At 40.7% G+C, this 22,796-nt stretch overlaps 1 protein-coding gene across 1 annotated transcript in view; it reads right to left on the minus strand.

The window, feature by feature from the left end:
* The window catches only part of LOC126100436 (protein sidekick-2-like), a 720,869-nt gene that overhangs the window by 456,718 nt on the left and 241,355 nt on the right, over positions 1 to 22,796 (minus strand). The window contains exon 2 of the mRNA XM_049911040.1: positions 3,090 to 3,155. Coding sequence (XP_049766997.1) covers positions 3,090 to 3,155 — 66 coding nt within the window. The remainder of the gene's footprint in view (positions 1 to 3,089; positions 3,156 to 22,796) is intronic.

A 22,796-nucleotide genomic window follows, 5' to 3' on the forward strand; every position in this document is an offset into this window, starting at 1 on the left:
GAAGTTTGTAAATAAAAGACCCCCAAACCTATCAATTGCAAGGTCGACTACTGTATCCTGTCAACCAAATAAAATTTTCTAGTGACAGTATACAGTAGGGGGGCAGCTGTAATGACACATTCCGACGCAGAGACATAAAGGCTGCGCCAAAGATTAAATTGAAAGGCATGTAGATTATAATCTTTGTAACGTTCACATTGGATTCTCTTTTGTTTCATACTCCAAGAAGGAGCTAAGAGACACTTTCGATTGTTGCCTTGTGGAGGATGGTCTTGATTTTTGGAGTGTGCGGAGAGGCAGCCATATTGTTAGTAATTATGGTTTGTGAGACGAGCAGAGCAAGTCTTATTGTGTTGTGAATAAAAAATAGTGAGAAGTATCTAAGTTTTACGAGAATTATTTAAAGTGACGTAGTATTGTATTTCCTTGGTTTCCACCGTCTTCGTGGAGTGAACTGATGCCGACTCAGGAAGATACACACGGTCGACAAAGAGAAGGACACCGACGGTGACTAATGAATTTATACTGTGGCAGAAAGACGAATTTTACGTCTAAGGTGATAACTCTGAATAAATCAACAATGACGTAGAATTCAAAAATGTAATTAATCGGAATGGTAAATTATATTACAGGCATATTTCACGCAGTGCTAAATTGTCCGCATTCAAGCCGGTCAGTACAGTCCGTAAAAAAGCCCTTCAAAAATTCTAAAGTTACAGTTCCATGTCCGTAATTTTTTCCTCTTTTCAAAAAAAAAAACAAAAAAAAACAATGAATTTATTTTTTTTATTTATTTCGCCACACAACTTATGATTAGAACAGCACTCCGGAATATTAATCAGCAGACGTACCGATCACAGATACAGAATAAATCCATGAGAAATATCTGAAGCTAATGTTCTCACAGATTCAGCAACTGAAGATATCTCTCCTGTACCCCTTATATTAATTAACTCAACCGATTTACCCGTTGATTCTAAATTATTTTGTTATATAGTTGTGGTTGCATTTGCGGTATGAGATGGACACAGATGGGAGATGAATAAAATGGACAGAGAAAGGGGGGAAGGGAAGATGGAGGGGATGGACATATACGGAGGTGAGGAGGCGATGTGGACTGGAGTGAAGAGGAGACGCACTGTGAAATTAAATATTCAAAAAATAAAAGTTAGAAGATAAATCTTAAAATTCGAGTCACATCAACCGTGAATATAACTAATTCAATAAATAAATATTCCGTACGAACCCTGACAGCGGGGGAGAGTAGGAGAAGATGCACAAATAGATGGGAAAAGTGAGAGGGGAAGGCGATGGACAGAACGGAGAAGGAGAAGGAGACTAGGACTTATATACAATTACGACACATATTTAGCAATTGCGAAGCATTACCGGGTTACCTAGAAAATAAGTAAAACAATCCTTTTCATTCCTTCACTAGAGGCTCTCGGTACTCGAACAAAAATGTGAAGATGATCAGTGTGTTATTAATAACCAAGTTGTAATTATAATAAAGAACTTGGGTTACCTTGAGGCAAAGCGATGAGGCGAAAGAACCACTTCTGTCTGAAGGAGTGTACATAAAATCTCCGATCGTCTATCAACATTTTTCGTTTTCGTGGTTTTTCGACACCACTCCTCGTTATTGCTCTTATGGCCCGTCCAAAAGGCCTCATTCACTTTCCTCTCGCATCCTTGCCCAATAATTCACTTCTATTCGTAATTTCTCTATCAGGTATAAAACCCAAATTTCCATGTGGCCCTATCCTCTTGTTTTCTGTTTCAATTCTCAGCTGTCAGATAAATCATGCGTAATGAGAAAGTTCATAGTAGAGGGTGCATATCATTGACGGATTCGTCATCTCCGACATTCTTATTAAAGTAGCATTATGCTGCAGCAGATTGTATGAATCTGTGGGAACTGCATTAATGTTAGACTCACCATTAGCACTCTGGAATCCTCATTGCTAAAATTAATATCACACTTTTACTGAATCTCTGTGTTACGCCGTCTGGTGTGACGCGTACTACACTCAAAATTTTAATGCCGAGGAACTGAATAGAAATGAGCTTCTGTTATTAAGGTAGGTTTCGATGTCAGTCCTTTCCAACTTTGCTAGTTTAATTTGACACCTTATTTTGCTCTCTCTCTATTGGCTTCGTGAAACGAAATCAACGGGAAACTCCTTCCCTTAGCGCCTTCGATTGGAGTCTTTGAGTACGATATTCATTGGTAGCCGTATTTTGATTAAAATTCAGATTTAGGACATTTAACTCACTGTGTTCTTAAAAAGTCAGAGGACACTCAGCAATCTGACATGAATGTAGAGGTGCTAGTTAAGTTTTTCAACTTCACTCTCTGTTTCCTTCCAGATATTTGTTTATGGCTCCTAATCCTATTTTTACCACTTTTGAGAGGAGAATGCTCATGTCTCAGGAAGAGAATTCGTTTTTCAGATGTATAACACTTTGACATTCAAAATATACATTCACAACTTCGTTTACACCTATGGGAAGAGACTTTTTTCCTATTAAATATAAATTACAAAATGGTTTAGTTGTGTTTTGGTTGTATTCAGCGATTAGTTTTATGTTATCTTATGGTTCTGAAAGTTCACTTGAATTTTAAAATACTTGCCACTGAGTATGAGAATACCGCATGTACCTACTCACAAAGGTGAACCCTCCCAAATAGCTGTGTGTTAGTATGCCGCTTTCAGTATTCGGGGAAGCACGTGCGCCGGGATCGTGTCCCACTGGTGGACTGACGAGAGTCAGTATGCTGGTCCAACTCTACGTAGTTTTTATGCAGTTTCCCACATCCTAATAGCGGAATACCTGCCTCAACCCCATGTCACGCCCCATTTACACAGCTGGCAAACATTTCGAAAACATTTTCAATCTTTTACGTGGAATAACATTAAACGCAGGCAGATGGTGTACACAAGTTATAAATCACAGGGCGAAAGGTACGGCGACCGAAAGTAATGAGTATTAACTGGTCACCATCTGTCACTAAAATTCGGATTAACAGGCTGTGCCCGTGAAGATACTGGATAACACCAGGAGAAAGGAGGAAAAGGAAGACTTACCCGTTGAAGTAGCCACTGTGCTCTCAGGTATTAGTCTTGTGCTCGAAACATCTTCTTCACTGCCAACTGTGACAAAAGAAAAACAGTTACAAAGATACGAATTAGAAAGAAACTAAATTTACAATTATTAAGAACATCTGCCGACACGTTCCACTACTGCTCCATTCTGTTAGAGATCATATGAAAGCCGTACCAAAAAATCAGCAGACACAAGGTAAGTGTAGTCATAAAAGTCTATAATTAAACTATCACTACTGAAAAATTTTCATTGCTAATTTTAGAATCCTAGTTGGGGTGTGAAACGCAACAGAATATTTTTAAAAGTTCTTATTGGTATTCAAGCAAAGTGCAAGTAGATGACTGCAGGTCAGTTCAGCAGATCTGTTCTGTAACATAGTTTTAAGGACATTAACCTACTATTATTTCGCACTTTGTTCCACATGAAAAAGTGTAAACTGTTTTGCCACATTTTATCAGATCACAACATTTCGTCCATGAAGAGAAATGAAGTTGGCCAGAATAAAAGTTATCATTTTTTTCTTCGTATCCTGGAAACTAATCACAATATAAATTCTTTACTTGGTGGGAACGGAAGTTGATACGGCTGTTAAGAAACATAGGCAACCTAGAATAGAGCACTTGTTTCAGGACAAAGATTGCCGTTATGTACCTTATATGGAAAAAAACTCAGACGACTGATATGAAGAAATAACTTTTCTTCCGTTTTCTTTAGACGTACGTCTCTACTCTTGTGGGTGGGAATCGTCGGTGGTGGAACGATTGTAGGCGTCCTTTGTTGTAGTGTAGCTGAAATAACTGTCCCATACCATTATGGTGAAAGTTTCGCAAACTGTAGCTGGTCTTAAACGGGGTAGTCTAAGGTAAGGAAGCAATGGTCAGCAATAATTATTTATTGTACCCATGAAATATAAACTTTCATCTCCTTAAGACCTACTTCTGTTCATAGCGGCTGTTCAGTTTGTGGACCGTCAGACTCTATGCATGCATTAAGCCAACGCACAACAATTTGCTGCGTTCTCTCGAATATCCCTGTCTTCTCTTGTACAGTGACGCAGGCTGCAAAGACCATACCACCCCGTTACTCTTCAGTAACGGCTTCCTGTAACTCCATAGTATAGAGTACCAGGGGGCTTAGATTTGGGAATTTTGAGAAGAAACTTTCCCTTACATTCCAGCCTATGGAGGAATCGTTCCATTGCCCAGGCACATGAAGCACCGACGTGCTGAAAGTTATGTCCTATCGAGGATAAGGAGATGTAATAGCTGCAACTCGACATGTGGCAAAGAACACCAACCTCCTGCGTCTTAGAGACTGGACCTTCTCTCGCTATCACACTCACAGGAAAACAAAACACTTTACAGAGAGATCGCTGTGTGACGCTGGATGGAATGTATTCTGAATGTAGGCAATCGAGACTTTAAATTACATACACTGGTGCGCAAAACTTAATGATGAATGCAGCTTTGGCATGATGTGTCGCCGTCAAGTAATATAGCTCAAAACTTGGTCCATACATAGAAGGACCAGAAATGATACGTTCATTCAAAGACAATAGTCACAGTAAAGTCACCCTAATTGATGATGGTCGCCTGGACATTACGAAAGGCGAGACATGTTTCTTAGTAGTGTGTATGATCACAACGGACGATAATATAGGGTGCTCCGATGCTAGCCCCAATGTTGGTAACGTGATCCTGTGGTACGGTGCCCATTCGTCAACCAGCGCCGATGGCAACTGCTGCATGATCTTTGGTGCACGTGGACGTGACGCTCGCTATACGTCTCCCTAACGCAACCCACTTGTTCTCGATGTGATTGAAGTCGGAAGAACGAGCAGGCCAGTCCAGTGGTCGCTCCAAAGGCTCCTCCAATTGCGTAGTTCGATGTAGCCGCGCACTGCCATCCATAAAAATGAACTGAGGTCCGAATGCACGGCTGAAAAGACGACTAGCGAGTATACGGTGTTCTCACATTTAGCGGTCAGAACGCTCATGCAACATTGCGCCTCACCACACCATAACACCCAGACCGCCAGAACGACCGTTTTCGACAATTTTGTTGCGCACATTACGTACGCTCACAAGCCGAGAGGCGAAAACACGTAATGAAACCAGGAATACTGTTCAACAGGTAGCAACGTATGAGATGCATTGGGGAGACATTGCAGCACGACCACACCCACCCGTGGCCATCTAGATGTTGTCAGCCGCACTGGTGGAGGAATCAAGCGATCTACTGGAAGAGCTCATAACCAGTTTTGTGGCCAGAGTGGGAGCACGCTGCAGAGTATGCAGTGCCGTCCGCGCTGGTCGTAATCCCTATTAAAAACCATTTTCCGTCTCTTGTAATGTCCAGAGGATCATCATTAAATGCGGTGACATCAGTGAAATTGTTGTTTTTGTATTAAAATGTCATTCTATTTCGTCTCATTGCGTATTTCTCTGTAACCTTCTGTACCGTATTGTAGTTCTCTCCACGTATGTTTCATGTTTCATCGAGATATGTTACATAGAAGTAACACATCATGCGGAAGTTACTTTCATAGTTACTTTTTGCTCACCACCGTAGTTACGGTTTCATTTATCACTTTTTCGGCAACATTTACTTTGTCGTTCTGTAAGTTATTCTATGCGTCTTACTATACCAATTTTACACGGTTTACTGTCGTTCTAAGTAATGAGGTTGTTGCTCAATATTATTTATATCTTACGTTTTACTGTTAGACACACCCTTTAGGCAAGTGAAACCCTTTTAATTAACGATCGTCAATATCTTAACTACTGAAACTGTCAAGCTGGGAACCTATATACTGTAAATAGGTTGTTTAGGTTTTTATGTTGGTGACGCCACGTAGCGTTCTGTATGAAAAATAACTGACTCTGTTGTGTGTAATCTGTGGCTGGTTGGACTCATTGTTGGAATATTCGCCTGGACAGTGTTGGGCAGTTTTATGTGAACAGCGCGTAGCGTTGTGCAATTGCAGGTGAGCCGCCAGCAGTGGTGGATGTGGAGAGAGAGATGCAACAGTTTTGAGAGGTTACTATAAGCGGACGATCTGGATGTGTGTCCGTCAGAAAAAGGAAATCTGTAAAGATGCTTGTCATGAATTGATAGATATATATGATGACTTTTGAACATTATTAAGGTAAATACATTGTTTGTCCTCTATCAAAATCTTTCATTTGCTAACTATACCTACCAGTTGTTAGTGCCTTCAGTAGTTAGAATCTTTTATGAGGCGCTCGCTGTATTGCGGTAGTTCGAGTAACGAAGATTTTTGTGAGGTAAGTGATTCATGAAAGGTATACGTTATTGTTAGTCAGGGCCATTCAGTTGTAGGGATTATTGAAAGTCAGGTTGTGTTGCGGTAAAAAATATTGCGTGTCAGTTTAGTGATGATCAGAATAAGTAAAGGGAGAAATGTCTGAGTACGTTCAGTTTTGCTCAACTGTTTGAAAATCCTATAACGTACGAGGTTTCCCACCACTGTCATTCATAATTTTCCAAAGGAGACGTTTCAATTACAACATCAAGAGCACGCTCTATCGTCTATAACTCTCGTTTGCATTAGCATAGGGCGCACCAATGTCATGGCTAGCACTTGATCGTGTACGTGCGCGTACAGAACATTCGGCGCTGTTCTTCGTATCTCAGCACTGTAATATTATATCACGGCTGTTAGCAAAGTTATCTTTATTAAGTATTGTTAGATTTATTTCTGAGCTCTTTGGTCAGTTAAACCTATTAACGTTACACTGGTGTTTTTCCATTTTTTAACATATCTGATGACGACGGAAAGCCGAAACCGGTTGTATTGTTAATTACATAACAAACTGAGATTGAAACTATTTCACTAACGAAATCATCTCTGATTATCAGCCGACTCGTAACGTCATGTTATCGGAATAATTCAGCAAGTTTCCTACTTGGCATTTTCTGGTGAAGACGACTTCGCCTGAAGATGACGAGTGGAAAACTCATTGAAACTCTGCAACAACACGACGCTACAACTCGGCTCATAACCCGAGTATAATGTCGTCAAAGATGGTAAATTATTTGTAAAGTATCAAATAAGATTTCTGATCAAGTATTCATATGTCTGATAAAGAATGATTACTGACGATTTCTGACATGGGTGTTTCACAGATTTCCATCAACCTAGACATTGCTACCACAACCGTTGGGAACGCCATCACGTTTGAAAGAGGCCGAAGTTGCGAACGGCGGATAGTATTAGGAGTTAGGCATTGCAGTACAGCGCTGAATAATTCACTTCTAGATCCCAACGTCATTACTCTCCACGCTGTATTTATCTAAGTGTATATTTCACGAGTAAGTTGACGGTCACCTTCTTATGAATCTACTCGTACACAATACAGTGCCTTGTTTTCAACTCTAATGTGCCAAAAATTCTTTGTGAAGAACATTGGCCTCTCTGTAGATTTAATGAGGTAGTTTGTCGTATGGCTTTAATAACGGCGATAAGCTTTTTCCTCTTCGGTTGACGCTTTTTGGGAACCTTTCCTCCGTATACTCGTTGGGCTATTCAAGTATTCGTCTTCCTGAAACAGGCAGTACATGTGTATCTGTAAGTTTCTGTAACGAGTGGGCGAGATCTGGGCAGGTTGTCGCACGGTTTTGTTGTCACTCGCCGCAGTTTTCAGTCACTAAAAATTCCTACTGGAGTAAACTTAAACCGCAGAGCGATCACATACTCTGGTTACGGTGCACGCAGTTTATGGTCCTTTTAGATAGTTTTACGGATCTTTTTGGTATTTTTTATATGTTTACAACTTATTATTGATGTAATTAACTCTCATTACTTGCTATGTGTACAATGAAGTCTCTATCGCATCTATTGTCTGCTACCATTTAACAGCAGCACAATGTTATTCCGTATAAACGTTGAGACTACATTCAAAGTTTGTGTTTCCAATTCTGGTTCGTCTGAGTGTCTGTTTAGTGTTGGATGTCAAAAAAATTTCGGAGTTGGTTGTCACATATGACAACTTAGCCTCGCAGGTTTTATTACCTGCTTTTTAATCGTTTTCTGTTGAAAAATCGTAAAACAGGACAAACAGTTTCTCCAGACGGTATGATTGCAGCACTGAAGGTGGTAAAATAGCAGGGGTTATCACTTCATAATACACGTGCTGACTGCCAGATCAGTAGTCGAACCTTCGCAAGATAGAGTAAGACAACAGCCAGAGATGAAACGGACGACGAAAAGATACTAGGGCCTTCCAATGCTGTTGCTTCTGAAACCGAGAAGGAGGTAAAGTTGTATGTTTCTTAAGCAGCCGATGTTTACTACGGTTTGGCGGCAAAATTAATCAAAATTCGGCTTATGGTCTCTCCATGGCAATTATGTTTAAGTTTTCTAAATCTTGGCAGGATAATAGGTGTACCAGAGATGACGAGTTCGCTGGATTTTTAGAAATACTTCCATCACCTTCATTACGGAGACTAGAGACGACCAGCTAAACATGAGCTCATACAGAACAAATGCACAATCTTTTTCAATAACTTCACTGCACTTTTCGTAAGACATAATTTCAAATTCCTCGAATTTTGTCAAAAGTACGCAACATGCTACACTTCAGCAGAGACGACGGATAGAATATTTGCTGATGGTAAAGATAAGTAAAAGAGTATACGGTACATTGAAAGTAAGGATAGAGCACACAAATTATGCACCAAAAGCCAAATAACATTTATACAAGTGAAGATTTTGAAAGTGAGCTGGAAAGTGATTGGTCTAATACAGAAAACCTTATTAATTATTTAGCTACATTACTAATTTAATGTCTGCAGTGGTCTCCAATTGTATTTTTGCTTTATCAATATCACTGATTTTATGTGCCGAATTCAACATTTTTAATAAATAATTTTCCCATTCAAATAACCACTGCCGGGCAGCCCCAACATCCGTGACAGCTAACGTGGAGGTGGGACAGGTTGTCGTAGCAGTTGACCCCACCACAACTATTTTTCTGCTGAGCCAAATGTTGCTATGACATCAAATTTCTAGAAGAATATAGTCAAGCGTACGTAGGAGGAGGGGATGGGCAAGGTTGTCATAGTAATGTACTCGACCAGATCTATATTCCGAAGAGTCAAATGTTGCTATGCGTCAAATTTGCAGAAAAATGTAGCCTAGCGTACATAGAGAAACGAATCTATTAACAAAGACTATAAAAAAAATAAAAATCATAAATTATAAGAACTTACACCTGTCTCCCACAATGTTCAATTGTCGACAACAACTCAAGTAGTTTTAACAGTGATGAATGTCACCGTGTAACCTATGTGTCACACACCGTTTTGTATCAACATAAGGCAAATTCAGTGTAACATACAATTTTTATTTTTGAAACATATGTAGTTTACCAACATGTGGTTCAAACGAACTGTTCCTTAAAGAACTCGTGTGGCGTGAAATATTCCTTTTCAGTCGCTGAATCTTTACCTAAAGAAACACAGTTAAGGATAACCTCGTATCTCCTCAGTTTTGATCTGTAAGATTTTGATGTCCAGTAAATGACTGTAGTATGGAGGCCATCGTCAGTATAGTTGTTTTCCAACAGAAATGATTTCAGTTTGTTTTGAAACCGATTTTGCTTCCTACTAGCACCTTTTATTCACAAGGGAATAACCAAATATTGTAGTGGGGGTATATTTTGACCATTTCTGTGACAGAGTGAGAGGTGCTCTATTTATGAATATTAGAATTGTTTTCCAATAGTGTCTAATTGTTTCTGTGGAGTCAAAGACGGAATTACTCCAGAAAGTAAATCTATTTACCGTTGATACACCGAAGGTAAGATAAGGCAATTTTATGACATTTTATCACCGAACTCGGGAATCACCCGTAGACGGTATGTTTCAGAATATCTGCGCTACAACAATTCAAGTAATGACCAGTACGCACATTTAGTTTTCAGGATTGTAAAATTTATTTCCCTATGCTTTGTGTAACTAATGACAATATATCGTGCTCTTTTCAGAACTGAATGACCGATGTTTCCCCTAACAAGTGTTTATTTCAAAATGGTTCAAATGGCTCTGAGCACTATGAGACTTACCAGCGGAGGTCATCAGTAGAACTTAGAACTACTTAAACCTAACTTACCTAAGGACATCACACACATCCATGCCCGATGCAGGATTCGAACCTGCGACCGTAGCGATCGCGCGGTTCCAGACTGAAGCGCCTAGAACCCCTCGGCCACTCCGGCCGACAAGTGTTTAGTGATTGGCCATTTACCGAGAAACATTTAATGTCAAGCGAGAATATTTCAATTAATTTTATGGGTTAACACGGGAATTACGTCATGTTTCAACGAAGAAACTGCCACGAACAATGTCTTGGGGTTCATTTGATGACGGTGACGATACTTTCTTAAACTAACACAGTAACAAAAGTTGGTAATCGGGAGTTTGAAGCCGTTATTGCAAAGTACAATCTAAAAAGTGATATTCCTTACTCTATACTTTTCCACTTGGCTGCCAATGTGGCTATCTTTCAATGTCCTCGTACATAGAATGGAAACAACTAAAAGCTAGCGCATCATAGATATTGCGCTTGGCGTTACTCGTTTCTGACAATTTTTCCAGGTTCATTAAGTGTTGTTATGAAACGAGATTGATAATGTTGGCTGTAACAGAGATAGTGGTAAATTTTGTCATCCGTTTCAATAGACCACATATCTACATGGAGCTAGTTCCATAGCTAGAAAATCTAGGAAAAGTTGACAGAGTGAACCGTTCACAGTTATGTGAAACTTAGAATTTAATGAAGGTTCAGGAGGATTTGACCTATAAGACGACGCGCTGTGACCTGAAGGGCATGTCAGATAACAAATGAAACTGAATCACTGGAATGAATTTGCAATTCTTTTGAGAGTAGCCTAGTGATGCTACTAAAGTACAAATTCTGTTGATGTGATAAAGCATGTAATATTGAACATACAAACAAAGTATCTTTACCGTGCTTCAAATTAACCATCTTTGCAGGCAGTAGGTTCTGACAGTTTGTGAAGTCACCATTTCTATGCCTTGTTGCTGATGATTGTTGTTCACAAACTTTTCGCCGTTGTCCGAATCACACATTCGAATGAATACTATTCCTAAATTGAAAATACGTTAAAAATCAAATAAGTTTGGTACATTTTCAGAATTGAGTGTTTTAGTATGAAGAATTAAATAAGAATAAACTTTACAGCTTCTTAAATGAATCAATTCAGCCAGGCTTTCACTTTTGGTCAACAAACGTATGGGAGAGAAATACGTCAAATTGTTAACTTATTTTGCTTATTTCCACGTAGCAATCTCCGATGAGATTTCTGTGCTATTTTAGGTGCAAGAAAGAAAAAGAAAACTTGTCATCAAAATATCCTCTAAGAGAAAAGATGCACCACGAAGAAATTACCCGAATGGGATGGAAATCGGTAAATGAGATGCACATTTACAGACAAAACAATAATTTCAATTTCAGAAAAATTCGCTTGTTCATCGGGGCTCAGTTCGAAGCGGGACTCATGACTGAAGAGAATTCACTCCAGTCTATGACATTCAAAGCCGAAGCTGTGTGTTCAGAGACCCCCCCCCCCCCCTTCCTGACTCTCTTCCGCCATAGTGCCCCACAACCAGGGGTGACGGCCTGGTGTCCCATTTCTGTTCTCAGCGGGGGCACCTTTCCGCCATCCGCCGCACCCCCACAGCCAAGCGATTCGTCGCCATCCTGGGGTTACATTTCACCATGATAATGCCCGGCCTCAGCTGGCGAGAGTTTCTTCTGCTTGTCCTCGTGCTTGCCAAACCGTACCTTGGCCAAGAAAGATCGCTGAAACTCTCCCCAATCAAGAACGTGTGGAGAATTATGGGCAGTGACCGCCAACTACCTCGGGGTTCTGACAGTCTAACACTACAGTTGAACGGAATTTGACAGGATATCCCTCAGGAGGGCGCTATTTTTATCAAATTGTAATCATTCGTTTATCTGTAAATGTACATCACATTTTCGGATAATTCCTTCGCAGTACGTCGTTTTTATGTCTTACAGTGTAGTATGTGTACTAACGCACGCTCATGTTGGACATAGGTGTCTATGAAGTTACTTCTTTTTACTACAGCATAATACTTCACACAGGCATTCGTGAAATTTGTCACAGTCCTCCTCTGAAGTTTGAAAGAAACAATCATATCATTGAAGAACAGATTACCTTTATTACGCTTCACTAGAAATGACTTTAGCTCAGAAATGTGTGATTAATGCTGATAGTGTAATATTTCATCACTTATCTAATTACACAAAAGTCTGCCAGAAAGAAAATACAATTCGAAAAGTGAGCAAAAATAACTACATGATTGTTATTAAGAATATATAATTATGAACTTCAACATTTGAAAAGAACTTAGTTACCTCTGCTAAAAATGTAAGAATTCTCTTTTTATTAAGCTGATTTAAGTACAAATTATTTCTTGGTCTATAAGCCGAAAAATCCGGTGTCGTAGTATCATACAGTTATCCGTGGAACACAGAACTGTAGTTAGGTGTTTGTGTGGTCTAGGTTGCGAATCCTGGTATGATGTCAGATTCTGTGGTATTGACTACTTAACTATGCAGCAATCCAGTTAACTGATATGTTGTACTGAATAATTTCTTATATGAAATACAATACAGGTAGCATATCGATGAACTTCATTCATTACACATAGGGCCTGTTACGATCCGAAACTCACGTTTTACCTCGAGTCAGTTTCACGGTAGTTGGAATTACCGTCAATGTTTGATCTTGATTTTTCAGTTTAGGACCAGTTAACAGTGAATTTTTCTGCTCTTTAAAGAGAGAAGCTTCCATAATCGTACGTCCAGCACAAGGATGATAAACACAAGGTCGTACTTTAAACATACCTCAGCTTCATTTCATGATGTTCATCCTCTAGTGCTGAAGAACTTCTTTAAATGTAGTATTTTCTCCATAAAGTGAGGCTATACATAGCAAATGAAGTACTCTCAGACACACTAAATCCTTCCGCAGAGCAATATAAGAAGCTTTATTTCGTGAATAATCTTCGCATTAATTTCATAATAGCACACAATACTCTTTACCTTCACGCAGTTTGTAAAATGTGCCCTCGTTCTAGCTCTGTGATATAAATTCAGCAGGTTAGGTTAGAGGTCGGCAGTAAGCATAGTATGCTCTCTCTATCCACTCCTTCGCGTGCGCGCCGTCTACTTTCTATGCATATAAATGCATATTGCGCTGTCCGCGTATTGAAAAAACGCGCCAGTTTCTGTAATCAATATAGCTCCGGATCGCAGGGGTCGCTGTTTCCGCTTATCTATATTCAAGTTATGCAGATTTATGCATGTTCCGCTAGATGTACATTTTAGGCGGAAAAAAAATTGTGCCGTGTACGGCAAAAGCCCCATAGCCCTTTTTCCTCGGCGCGGTAATGCTGAATTATTCTGACACGGCGCTATGTTAACAAGATTGGTGCTCGAGAAATGAGGTGAGTTTTAGGTCGCGCTTATAATTAGCTTGCCTCAGCTATGGCTTTCTTGATAAAGCATTCTCCTACGTGAAAGTACGGTGGAATGTCATTATACGTAACAGGCGAAGAACTCATTGCTGGATGCCAAAAATACACAACATTTTAAGTACGTTCGTTCGGATGATTCTCTCTGTAGATTTAGAGGAGCCACAGACTTTTGAATGAACTGTGGAAGTATTTGGGGAAACATGAAGTACTTGTGAATTTTATCTGGAAATGCTAATGAGAAAAATGTAGCCTATACGTTTACTGTGTTACTTCGACACTTGCTTCATGCAAAGTCCATTACATTTTTCTACTTGGACAGTCATGTTTGTAGCAATATAAACGGCAGTAAATTATCGTCTTACAGTATCATAATTGTAAAGTGTAAATAAAACACAGTGAACAATAAAAATGTATTAAACAAAAGGAAGGGATTTTAGTTCGTAGGCTCCTGTGGGTGGTATCACTATGACCGGATATCCTAACTGATTTCGTTCAAGAAGGAAAGCGTTGTTGGAAACAGGAAGAGGAATAGGTCTAAAACAAAATGATAATTGTTTAATAATTCCTTTTATGACCTTATAAGAGTCTTTTAGCACCTTAGAGTGGCGTGTTTATGAGTATGACTAAATATGACATACACGATGATAATTGACCTGAATCAACATGGGGTAAAGTAAAATTTCTTGAACTTAGTTTCTACATGCCACTAAAAAAGGGCGCTTGGTAAACACTTGATTACACAAGAGTTTAACTTCACATTAATATTTCATTTTGCAAATTATAGCCTTGATAAGAAATGCAGCTAACAGTTACTGAAATGTAAAATGCTGCAAACAAACAAACACACACAGACGAACACATACACACCCAGAGTGATGATAAACGCAACCTGTAATGAGAGATGAGCAAAAAATTCTCACAGCAAGGCAGAAAAGCTTTGCAGAAATTGTACGCAGCTACCTTTGCACAGAATGTTGTGCATACTGAAGACCATCAAGCCAATACATTACTTCAGTACTTAACGCTATTTCTCGTTTTCTCTGTTCCATGGGACAATGTGCAGCCCTGAGAGCATCATACTTAAAGCAGCTGAATATCATCAGTATCAGTTCACGGAGAGCGTGCTGAGACAGGTAACTCCAGGTATTGCAGAGCAATGTTACTATTCCGTTTCACCGAAGACGGCGTCATTTATTGGGACTGCCAAAACAATTTATTAAAAAGCATATTAGATTTAATGCATCTGAGTAGTTGACCCTTCGGTTTTCACACATAGGAAGTGAAATGAGACGTCGGGACTACATACCTTAATGAAATTAGGCTGGGCACCGAGGCATTTAAGAGTACTCCTACTGGCAGTTTCTTTGCTATTTAACAACGGGCAGAACCTCCTTATGTCAACATGCAACAGACATCTACGTTTAGAACAAATGTTCATCGAGTGATCGAAAGACTTTTCCTTAGCCTGCTGTGTACAGTGAAGCCTTCTGACTCTGCATAAAGGCTGCCTTTTCGATTTTGGTGCAACTCATTTCAGTGATTTGCGTTAATTATGCAGCATTTCACATTATAGACCTATCAAGATGCATATAATTATATTGGATCTGGATGATTTTAGGATATAACGTATATGTGTACGCCGAAGAAAACACGAAACAATGAAGTGTTTTTAAATGTAGCACCTCAGTTTAAAGTGGGAGGCACCAGAGGAGCTAAATATAATGGCCTATAACTAATGTATTACGTTCGAAACAATTAAATTCTATTTATTTATCAGATTATGCCGACCAGCGCAGGGCGGTTTTTATGTACATTCTCTGACGATCAGACGCAAAACCTCAAGGAATATGTCCAGGACTCGGACATAAGAGCTTTCTGCTTAATAAGAGAACAGTTTGCAAAACTCACCATTGACTAAGCTGAAACACCGCAGATTCCACACCGCTTCAACAAGGAATAGAAGAAAGTGGGTAAAGACTTCATCGAGAGCTTTAAGAACAAATTCAACTTTTCCCTCAGAAAATCGGAAGCTACATCTGCAGCCAGAATGGCAGTTTGTAACAAAACTAGCGCTGAAGCGTTTATTAATCTGTACTCACAGATTGTAGCTGAGAAAAAGTGTGGGCCTCATTAAATTTATAACGTAGATGAGACTGACTGCTCTACTGTTTCCACTAAAAATTTGATTGTCTTAAGCCCAAAAGGAAATCGTAGGGTTATCAAATTTTGTTCTTCTGAAAGGGATATGAACGTCAGAGTAGCATGCAGCTTCTACATCTACATGTACATTTATACTCCGCAAGCCACCCAACGGTGTGTGGCGGAGGGCACTTTACGTGCCACTGTCATTACCTCCCTTTCCTGTTCCAGTCGCGTATGGTTCGCGGGAAAAACGACTGTCTGAAAGCCTCCGTGCACGCTCTAATCTCTCTAATTTTACATTCGTGATCTCCTCGGGAGGTATAAGTAGGGGGAAGCAATATATTCGATACCTCATCCAGAAACGCACCCTCTCGAAACCTGGCGAGCAAGCTACACCGCGATGCACAGCGCCTCTCTTGCAGAGTCTGCCACTTAAGTTTGTTAAACATCTCCGTAACGCTATCACGGTTAGCAAATAACCCTGTACGCAACGCGCCGCTCTTCTTTGGATCTTCTCTATCTCCTCCGTCAACCCGATCTGGTACGGATCCCACACTGATGAGCAATACTCAAGTATAGGTCGAACGAGTGTTTTGTAAGCCACCTCCTTTGTTGATGGACTACATTTTCTAAGGACTCTCCCAATGAATCTCAACCTGGTACCCGCCTTACCAACAATTAATTTTATATGATCATTCCACTTCAAATCGTTCCGCACGCATACTCCCAGATATTTTACAGATGTAACTGCTACCAGTGTTTGTTCCGCTATCATATAATCGTACAATAAAGGATCCTTCTTTCTATGTATTCGCAATACATTACATTTGTCTATGTTAAGGATCAGTTGCCACTCCCTGCACCAAGTGCGTATCCGCTGCAGATCTTCCTGCATTTCGCTACAATTTTCTAATGCTGCAACTTCTCTGTATATTACAGCATCATCCGCGAAAAGCCGCATGGAACTTCCGACACTATCTTCGGTGCTAGTGGTCATTATGTCCCACATTTCTTCATATTCCCCAGGGTGAGAATGCAGCAGCACTTTGTGAACATTTCAACGCCCGGTTCTGTAGGTGTGTGTAGTAAATCTGGTTGGATGAAAGCTGAAACCCTTATCCTGTGGTTAGAACATTTCATAAACAATGTAAGACAAAGCAAGGAAAACCCAGTTCTGTTATTGATAGATAACCTTACATCACACGGTACCTTGAATTCTGTCAATTTATGTCGAAAAAATCATATTAGTTTACTGGGTTTTCCTCCACAACCCAGATATCGCATGCGGCTTTCTATGGCCCATTTAAAACTGACTGCAGCGGGGCTAGTAATTATTACTTATTGTGACATCCAGGACAAATGATGACCATTAAAGACGTTTCTGGGTGATTTAATGTAGCACACAGCAAGGTTGCTACGATAATTAAGGCCGTAAACGGGTCTGAAGCCACTGTATTAGTTCCACTGAAATCCGAAATATTCAGTCATTCTGACTTTATCATCGATGACAACACAGAGGCCACATAATGCTTCAATGCTTAGTCTGGATAAAAAAGAAGTAGCTGGACCATTTGACGCCACTGCAGATAACGCAGATGACGCCACAATAGGCCTAGCTGGATCTTCTTGTGCTCCGGACGTTAACACTGATTAAAGTGCAAAGCCTGGACCTACTTCGCCCTGCCTCCTTTACCTAATTCTACTCGAGAAGAGCACAGGAGAAAATTGCCCTCGTTCCACATCACAAGCAAGCCTGTCAAAAGCGCTGTACAAAACAAAGAAACTGAGAAGAAAGTCCAAGAAACGAAGAAAGAAGAAAACCAAAAGGAAAGAGATGAAAAACCGGATTTTCAAAAAGGTGAGTAAGAGAAAAAGAAAAAATAAATGTGATAAATAAAGCTTTTTGGAAGATTCCTCAGATTACTCAATATCAGTCAATTACAATGAAGCTGACGATGATACTGATTTCGTCGGTGAAGAACTTGGTAGAATGTATAATGACTATGAAAAATCAGAGACTTAGTATGCTAGTTCTCGCTGTTACAAGTGGGCCTCTGTTGCTTGTATTGGGCTCACTGCTGCAGAAGGAATGAGTGAAGCATGTGTATGCGACTGCTGTGCTTAAAATAAAATGATTTTAATGTTCATTCATTTTTGTTTTCCTTCGCCATGTTACACACATACTTGTGTCATCTTACCCTCAGACTTGGATGAGATGAATTTGACATCATTTTTTTAAAAAAGTTGAAAAAATCGCCATAAACGGTAGATTAGAAAACTTACAAATAATTGGTTGAAAATGAAACTATAAAGGGTGCCTCAAATTATTAATGTAGGCAGTCGATTCAAAAACATAAGGGTAAAACAAATCAGAAATTTTACCATCGCCATTTTACCCTACCATCCCCTCCAAGACACCCATTGCGTTTCCTTTTCACAATAAAATTCAGTCGCCATTTGAAAATATGTTTTTATTACACTTCACTGGTCTCGAGAAGCTACTTTGTCATCTTCTGAAGCCTACAAAATTAGGGATATTATAAATATTTAGACTTTGAAGTACAAGAAGTATATCATAGATTCCTATTCAGTATTGCTTTAGTGGATGTCAACATCTTCTTCGTAGAAGCATAATTCAAAAACCTATAAGATTTTTGAGAATCTGCAGTACAACTATTTCAGGTTCAGTGGTCAGCTGTATCAACAAGCGGTCAGCTATATTCACGCCACTGTAGACACTAGCATTTCTTTCTATTGACGATATGTTGATGAGATGAGCCATCACTGTGTTAAAAAGGGTTGTGAAGGATGTCAAGTCACTTAGTAAGTCACTGCCGTGCTTCCATCCTAAAACTAAATTTTGATATGAAATACTAAATCCATTTAATGAACTGAGTTTTCTGAACCCGAAACTATGTTTCTTAGATGCTAAAATAATTTTTGATATTTGCAAGAAACCCACTACCACAAATAATATTATTCATGCCACACTTTTTCACCCCTTTCAGCACAAACTGCCGTTCTTTCACAGAACGCAATAACTTAAAAGTATATAGTAATCAAAAATGGATATCAAGCAAACCTCTTACAAAAAATTTATAACAATAAAAACCAACAAGAATATAAATTCGTGTACACTCAATAAAAGTCGCCACACTGTTAAGCAATACACTAGAATCGCATTAGTAGGTGAAATTTTCTATGATAAAGCTAATTTTCTTAAAAAAATATGACACCATAGTGCAATTTACAATCTGTAATACCATCAAGTTGCTCTTTACACATAATGAGAAACCTCCAACTGATAGATCTGTATTATATAAAATACATTATATACGTTCGAGTTTTTACACAAACATCAAAAAAAGTTTTGTATCACCTGCACAGAAAATTGGAATAGGGATCAACATAAATATAATTTACGCCATTTTTATTGCTCACGAAAACTACGCATTGCATGTTGTACCACCATTCAGCGAGGTCTTCAGAGGTGGTGGTCCACATTGCTGTAGACACCAGTACCTCTAATAATCATTAGCACGAACTCTTGCATTATTGCAAGCCTGTATTCGTCGTGGCATTCTATCCACAAGTTCTTCAAGGCATTGTTGGTCCAGACTGTCTCTCTCCTTAAAGGCGATTGGCTTAGATCAGTCAGAGTGGTTGGGGGGTGACGTCGTCCATAAACCGCCGTTTACAATCTATCCTAAGCATGTTCGACAGGGTTCATGTCTGGAGAACATGCTGGCCTCTCCAGTCAAGCGCTGTCGTTATCCTGAAGGAAGTCATCCACAAGATGTGCACGAAGGGGGCTCGAATTGTCGTCCTTGAAGACGAATGTCTTGCAAAATTTCTGCCGATTTGGTTGCACTATCGGTGGGAGGGTGGCATTCACGTATCGTGCAGCCGTGATGGCGCCTTCCACAACAACCAGCGGCCTACGTCGGCCCCACATAAAGCCACCCGAAGGCCCCAGGGAACCTCCACCTTGCTGCACTCGCTGGACAGTGTGTCTAAGGCGTTCATCCTGACCGGGTTGCTTCCAAACACGTCTCCGACGATTGTCTGGTTGAAGGCATATGCGACACTCATTGGGAAGAGAACGTGATGCCAATCCTGAGTGGTCAATTAGGCATGTTGTTGGGCCCATCTGTACCGCGCTGCATGGTGTCCTGGTACCAAAGATGGACCTCACCGTGGAAGTTGCGAATCGTGAAGCCCATTGGGCACAGTTTGAGTCTTAACACAATGTCCTGTGTCTGCACGAAAAGCGTTATTCAACAGACAATTACCAAATAAGCAGCAACCAGTCGAAAAATCATGTTTTATTTATTTACTTTTACGACTGGTTGCTGCATATTTGATAATTTTATGGTTTACGGTCGCTGCACGGAAAAATGGTTCAAATGGCTCTCAGCACTAAGGAGCTTACCTTCTGAGGTCATCAGTCCCGTAGAACATAGAATTACTTAAACCTAACTATCCTAAAGACATCACACACATCCATGCCCGAGGCAGGATTCGAACCTGCGACCGTAGCGGTCGCACGGTTCCAGAACGTAACGCCTAGAACCGCTCGGCCACACCGGCCGACCTCGCTGCACGACTTGGGAACCACATGGAGTCCACTATTCATAATTCAACCTGGTGGCGCTGCTTCCAGTGTTCCTCCGAGCCATAAACTGTAGGTGGCGGTCATCCACTGCAGTACTAGCCCTTGGGCGGCCTGAGCCATGCACGTCATCGACAGTTCCTATCTCTCTGTCTTCCTTGTCCTAACAACATCGCTTTGGTTCACTCCGAGACGCCTCGACACTTCCTACGACACGTGAATGCCATCGTCCGAAAGACAGAGCACCATGTCGGCAGCATATTGACGAGGCATTCGTTTTTATGGACGACAATTCGCGCCCCCATTGGACCTATTTTGTGCATGACTTTCTTCAGGATAATGACATCGCTCGAGTACAGTGGCCAGGATGTTCTACAGACATGAACCCTATCGAAAATGCCTGGGATAGATTGAAAAGGGCTGTTGATGGACGACGTCACCCTCCAACCACTCTGAGGGATCTACGCTGAATCCCCGTTGAGGAGTGGGACAATCTGGACCAACAGTTTCTTGATGAACTTGTGGGTAGCATGCCACGACGAATACAGGCATGAATCAATGCAAGTGGTCGTACTACTGGGTATTAGAGGTATCGGTGTATGCAGCAGTCTGGACCACCACCTGTCGAGGTCTCGCTGTATGGTGGTACACATGCAATGTGTGGTTTTCATGAGTAATAAAAAGAGCAGAAATGATGTTAATGTTGATCGCTATTATAGATTTCTCTACAGGTTCCGGAACTCTCTGAACCGAGGTGATGCAAGACTTTCTTTGGTGTGTGTACATAGCGTTTAAAGAGGGTCACATATTCTTACAAAAGGTAGTGTTGGTCAAAACTAGCAGTACGGTTCCTAAAATTACATAAACGGAAACCACTGCCTGTTGAGATATAGGCCATTTTTCTTGTGACTAGTAATGTGTAGTACAGGCATGAGGCAGAATTCACAACAACTGGAGTAGCTTGTTTCGACAAGTCACGGGTGTGGGCAGGCGTAAATCCTGGAGCAGTCATGGAGGTGAGGCATCACTATCTCTTCAGTATCACTGGATGGGAGGGAATTGTCGTTGACAAACTCTGGACCATACGCTTTACAAAACAGATTAACAGATACTGTGCGTCACAGATTTCTGCGCGATGAATTACTAGCGCTTTTGGATAATTTTACCCTTGCACATAGACGACGGCTGTCGTTTGTGGACAACGGTGCGTCACTCCATTTTCTGCGGATCGTGCGACTGTTCCACACTGCAACGTTTTTAGACAATGGACTGATCGAGATATGATAACATGGCCTCCACGTTTATATCGGACCTGTGTGTGGCCAGCCCAAGGACAAAAAAATGTTCCATTGTGTGTGAAATCTTATGGGACTTAACTGCTAAGGTCATCAGTCCCTAAGCTAACACACTACTTAACCTAAATTAGCCTAAGAACAAACACACACACCAATGCCCGAGGAAGCACTCGAACCTCCGCCGGGACTAACCGCACAGTCCAACACAGCAGCTCCTTAGACCGCCCACGGACAATGTATTGAAATTACAGGAGCGCTTGGTCAATGCACGTGACACGATCCGAATGGACCCAGGTGTATATTAAAGATGATGCGATTCAGTGTGAGCAAGGGGTGAAGGGTATGTCAGTAAGCGTGGAGACCATATACGGCAGTGCCTTAGAGTCTGCCGTTACGTGAAAGACAGACTCGGAGGGAAAGGTAGAGTACCCTGTATCTCAACAGGTATTGGATTCCAGAAATATGATAACCGGGATGCCGGCCGCGGTGGTCTAGCGGTTCTGGCGCTGCGGTCCGGAACCGCGGGACTGCTACGGTCGCAGGTTCGAATCCTGCCTCGGGCATGGGTGTGTGTGATGTCCTTAGGTTAGTTAGGTTTAAGTAGTTCTAAGTTCTAGGGGACTTATGACCTAAGATGTTGAGTCCCATAGTGCTCAGAGCCATTTGAACCATTTGATAACCGGGATGAAAACTACTCCTGTTATAGGATATGAAAGGGAAAATATGTCCTGAGCGGAGTTAGGGATGTTAACTAACTTTTCGACTTACCTGGCAGCTTTTAGAGACATATATTATACATCGTGTCAATTAAAGTAAGATGGGACAGGTTTTCGTGTCGTATAACGTGACACATGCAATCATGCCATCCAACAGTGCGTTTCTCACGTCGTACAATACGACACTACCTGACAGTTTAGGAAGCATGCTTACTCACAGTGTATCCCCTCCTATTATAGGTGCACCCCGTCTCTTGGATATCTCTTGGATATAGATGCACTCTCTATTTGCTCTTACGAACCTCACCATACATGTAAGGGGGAGGGGAGGAGAGGGGGAGGTTGTAAGAGAGCTTACTGCGCTGGCGAAGA

The sequence above is a fragment of the Schistocerca cancellata genome, chromosome 9 (genome assembly GCF_023864275.1).
Source record: "Schistocerca cancellata isolate TAMUIC-IGC-003103 chromosome 9, iqSchCanc2.1, whole genome shotgun sequence".
Classification (NCBI taxonomy): domain Eukaryota; kingdom Metazoa; phylum Arthropoda; class Insecta; order Orthoptera; family Acrididae; genus Schistocerca; species Schistocerca cancellata.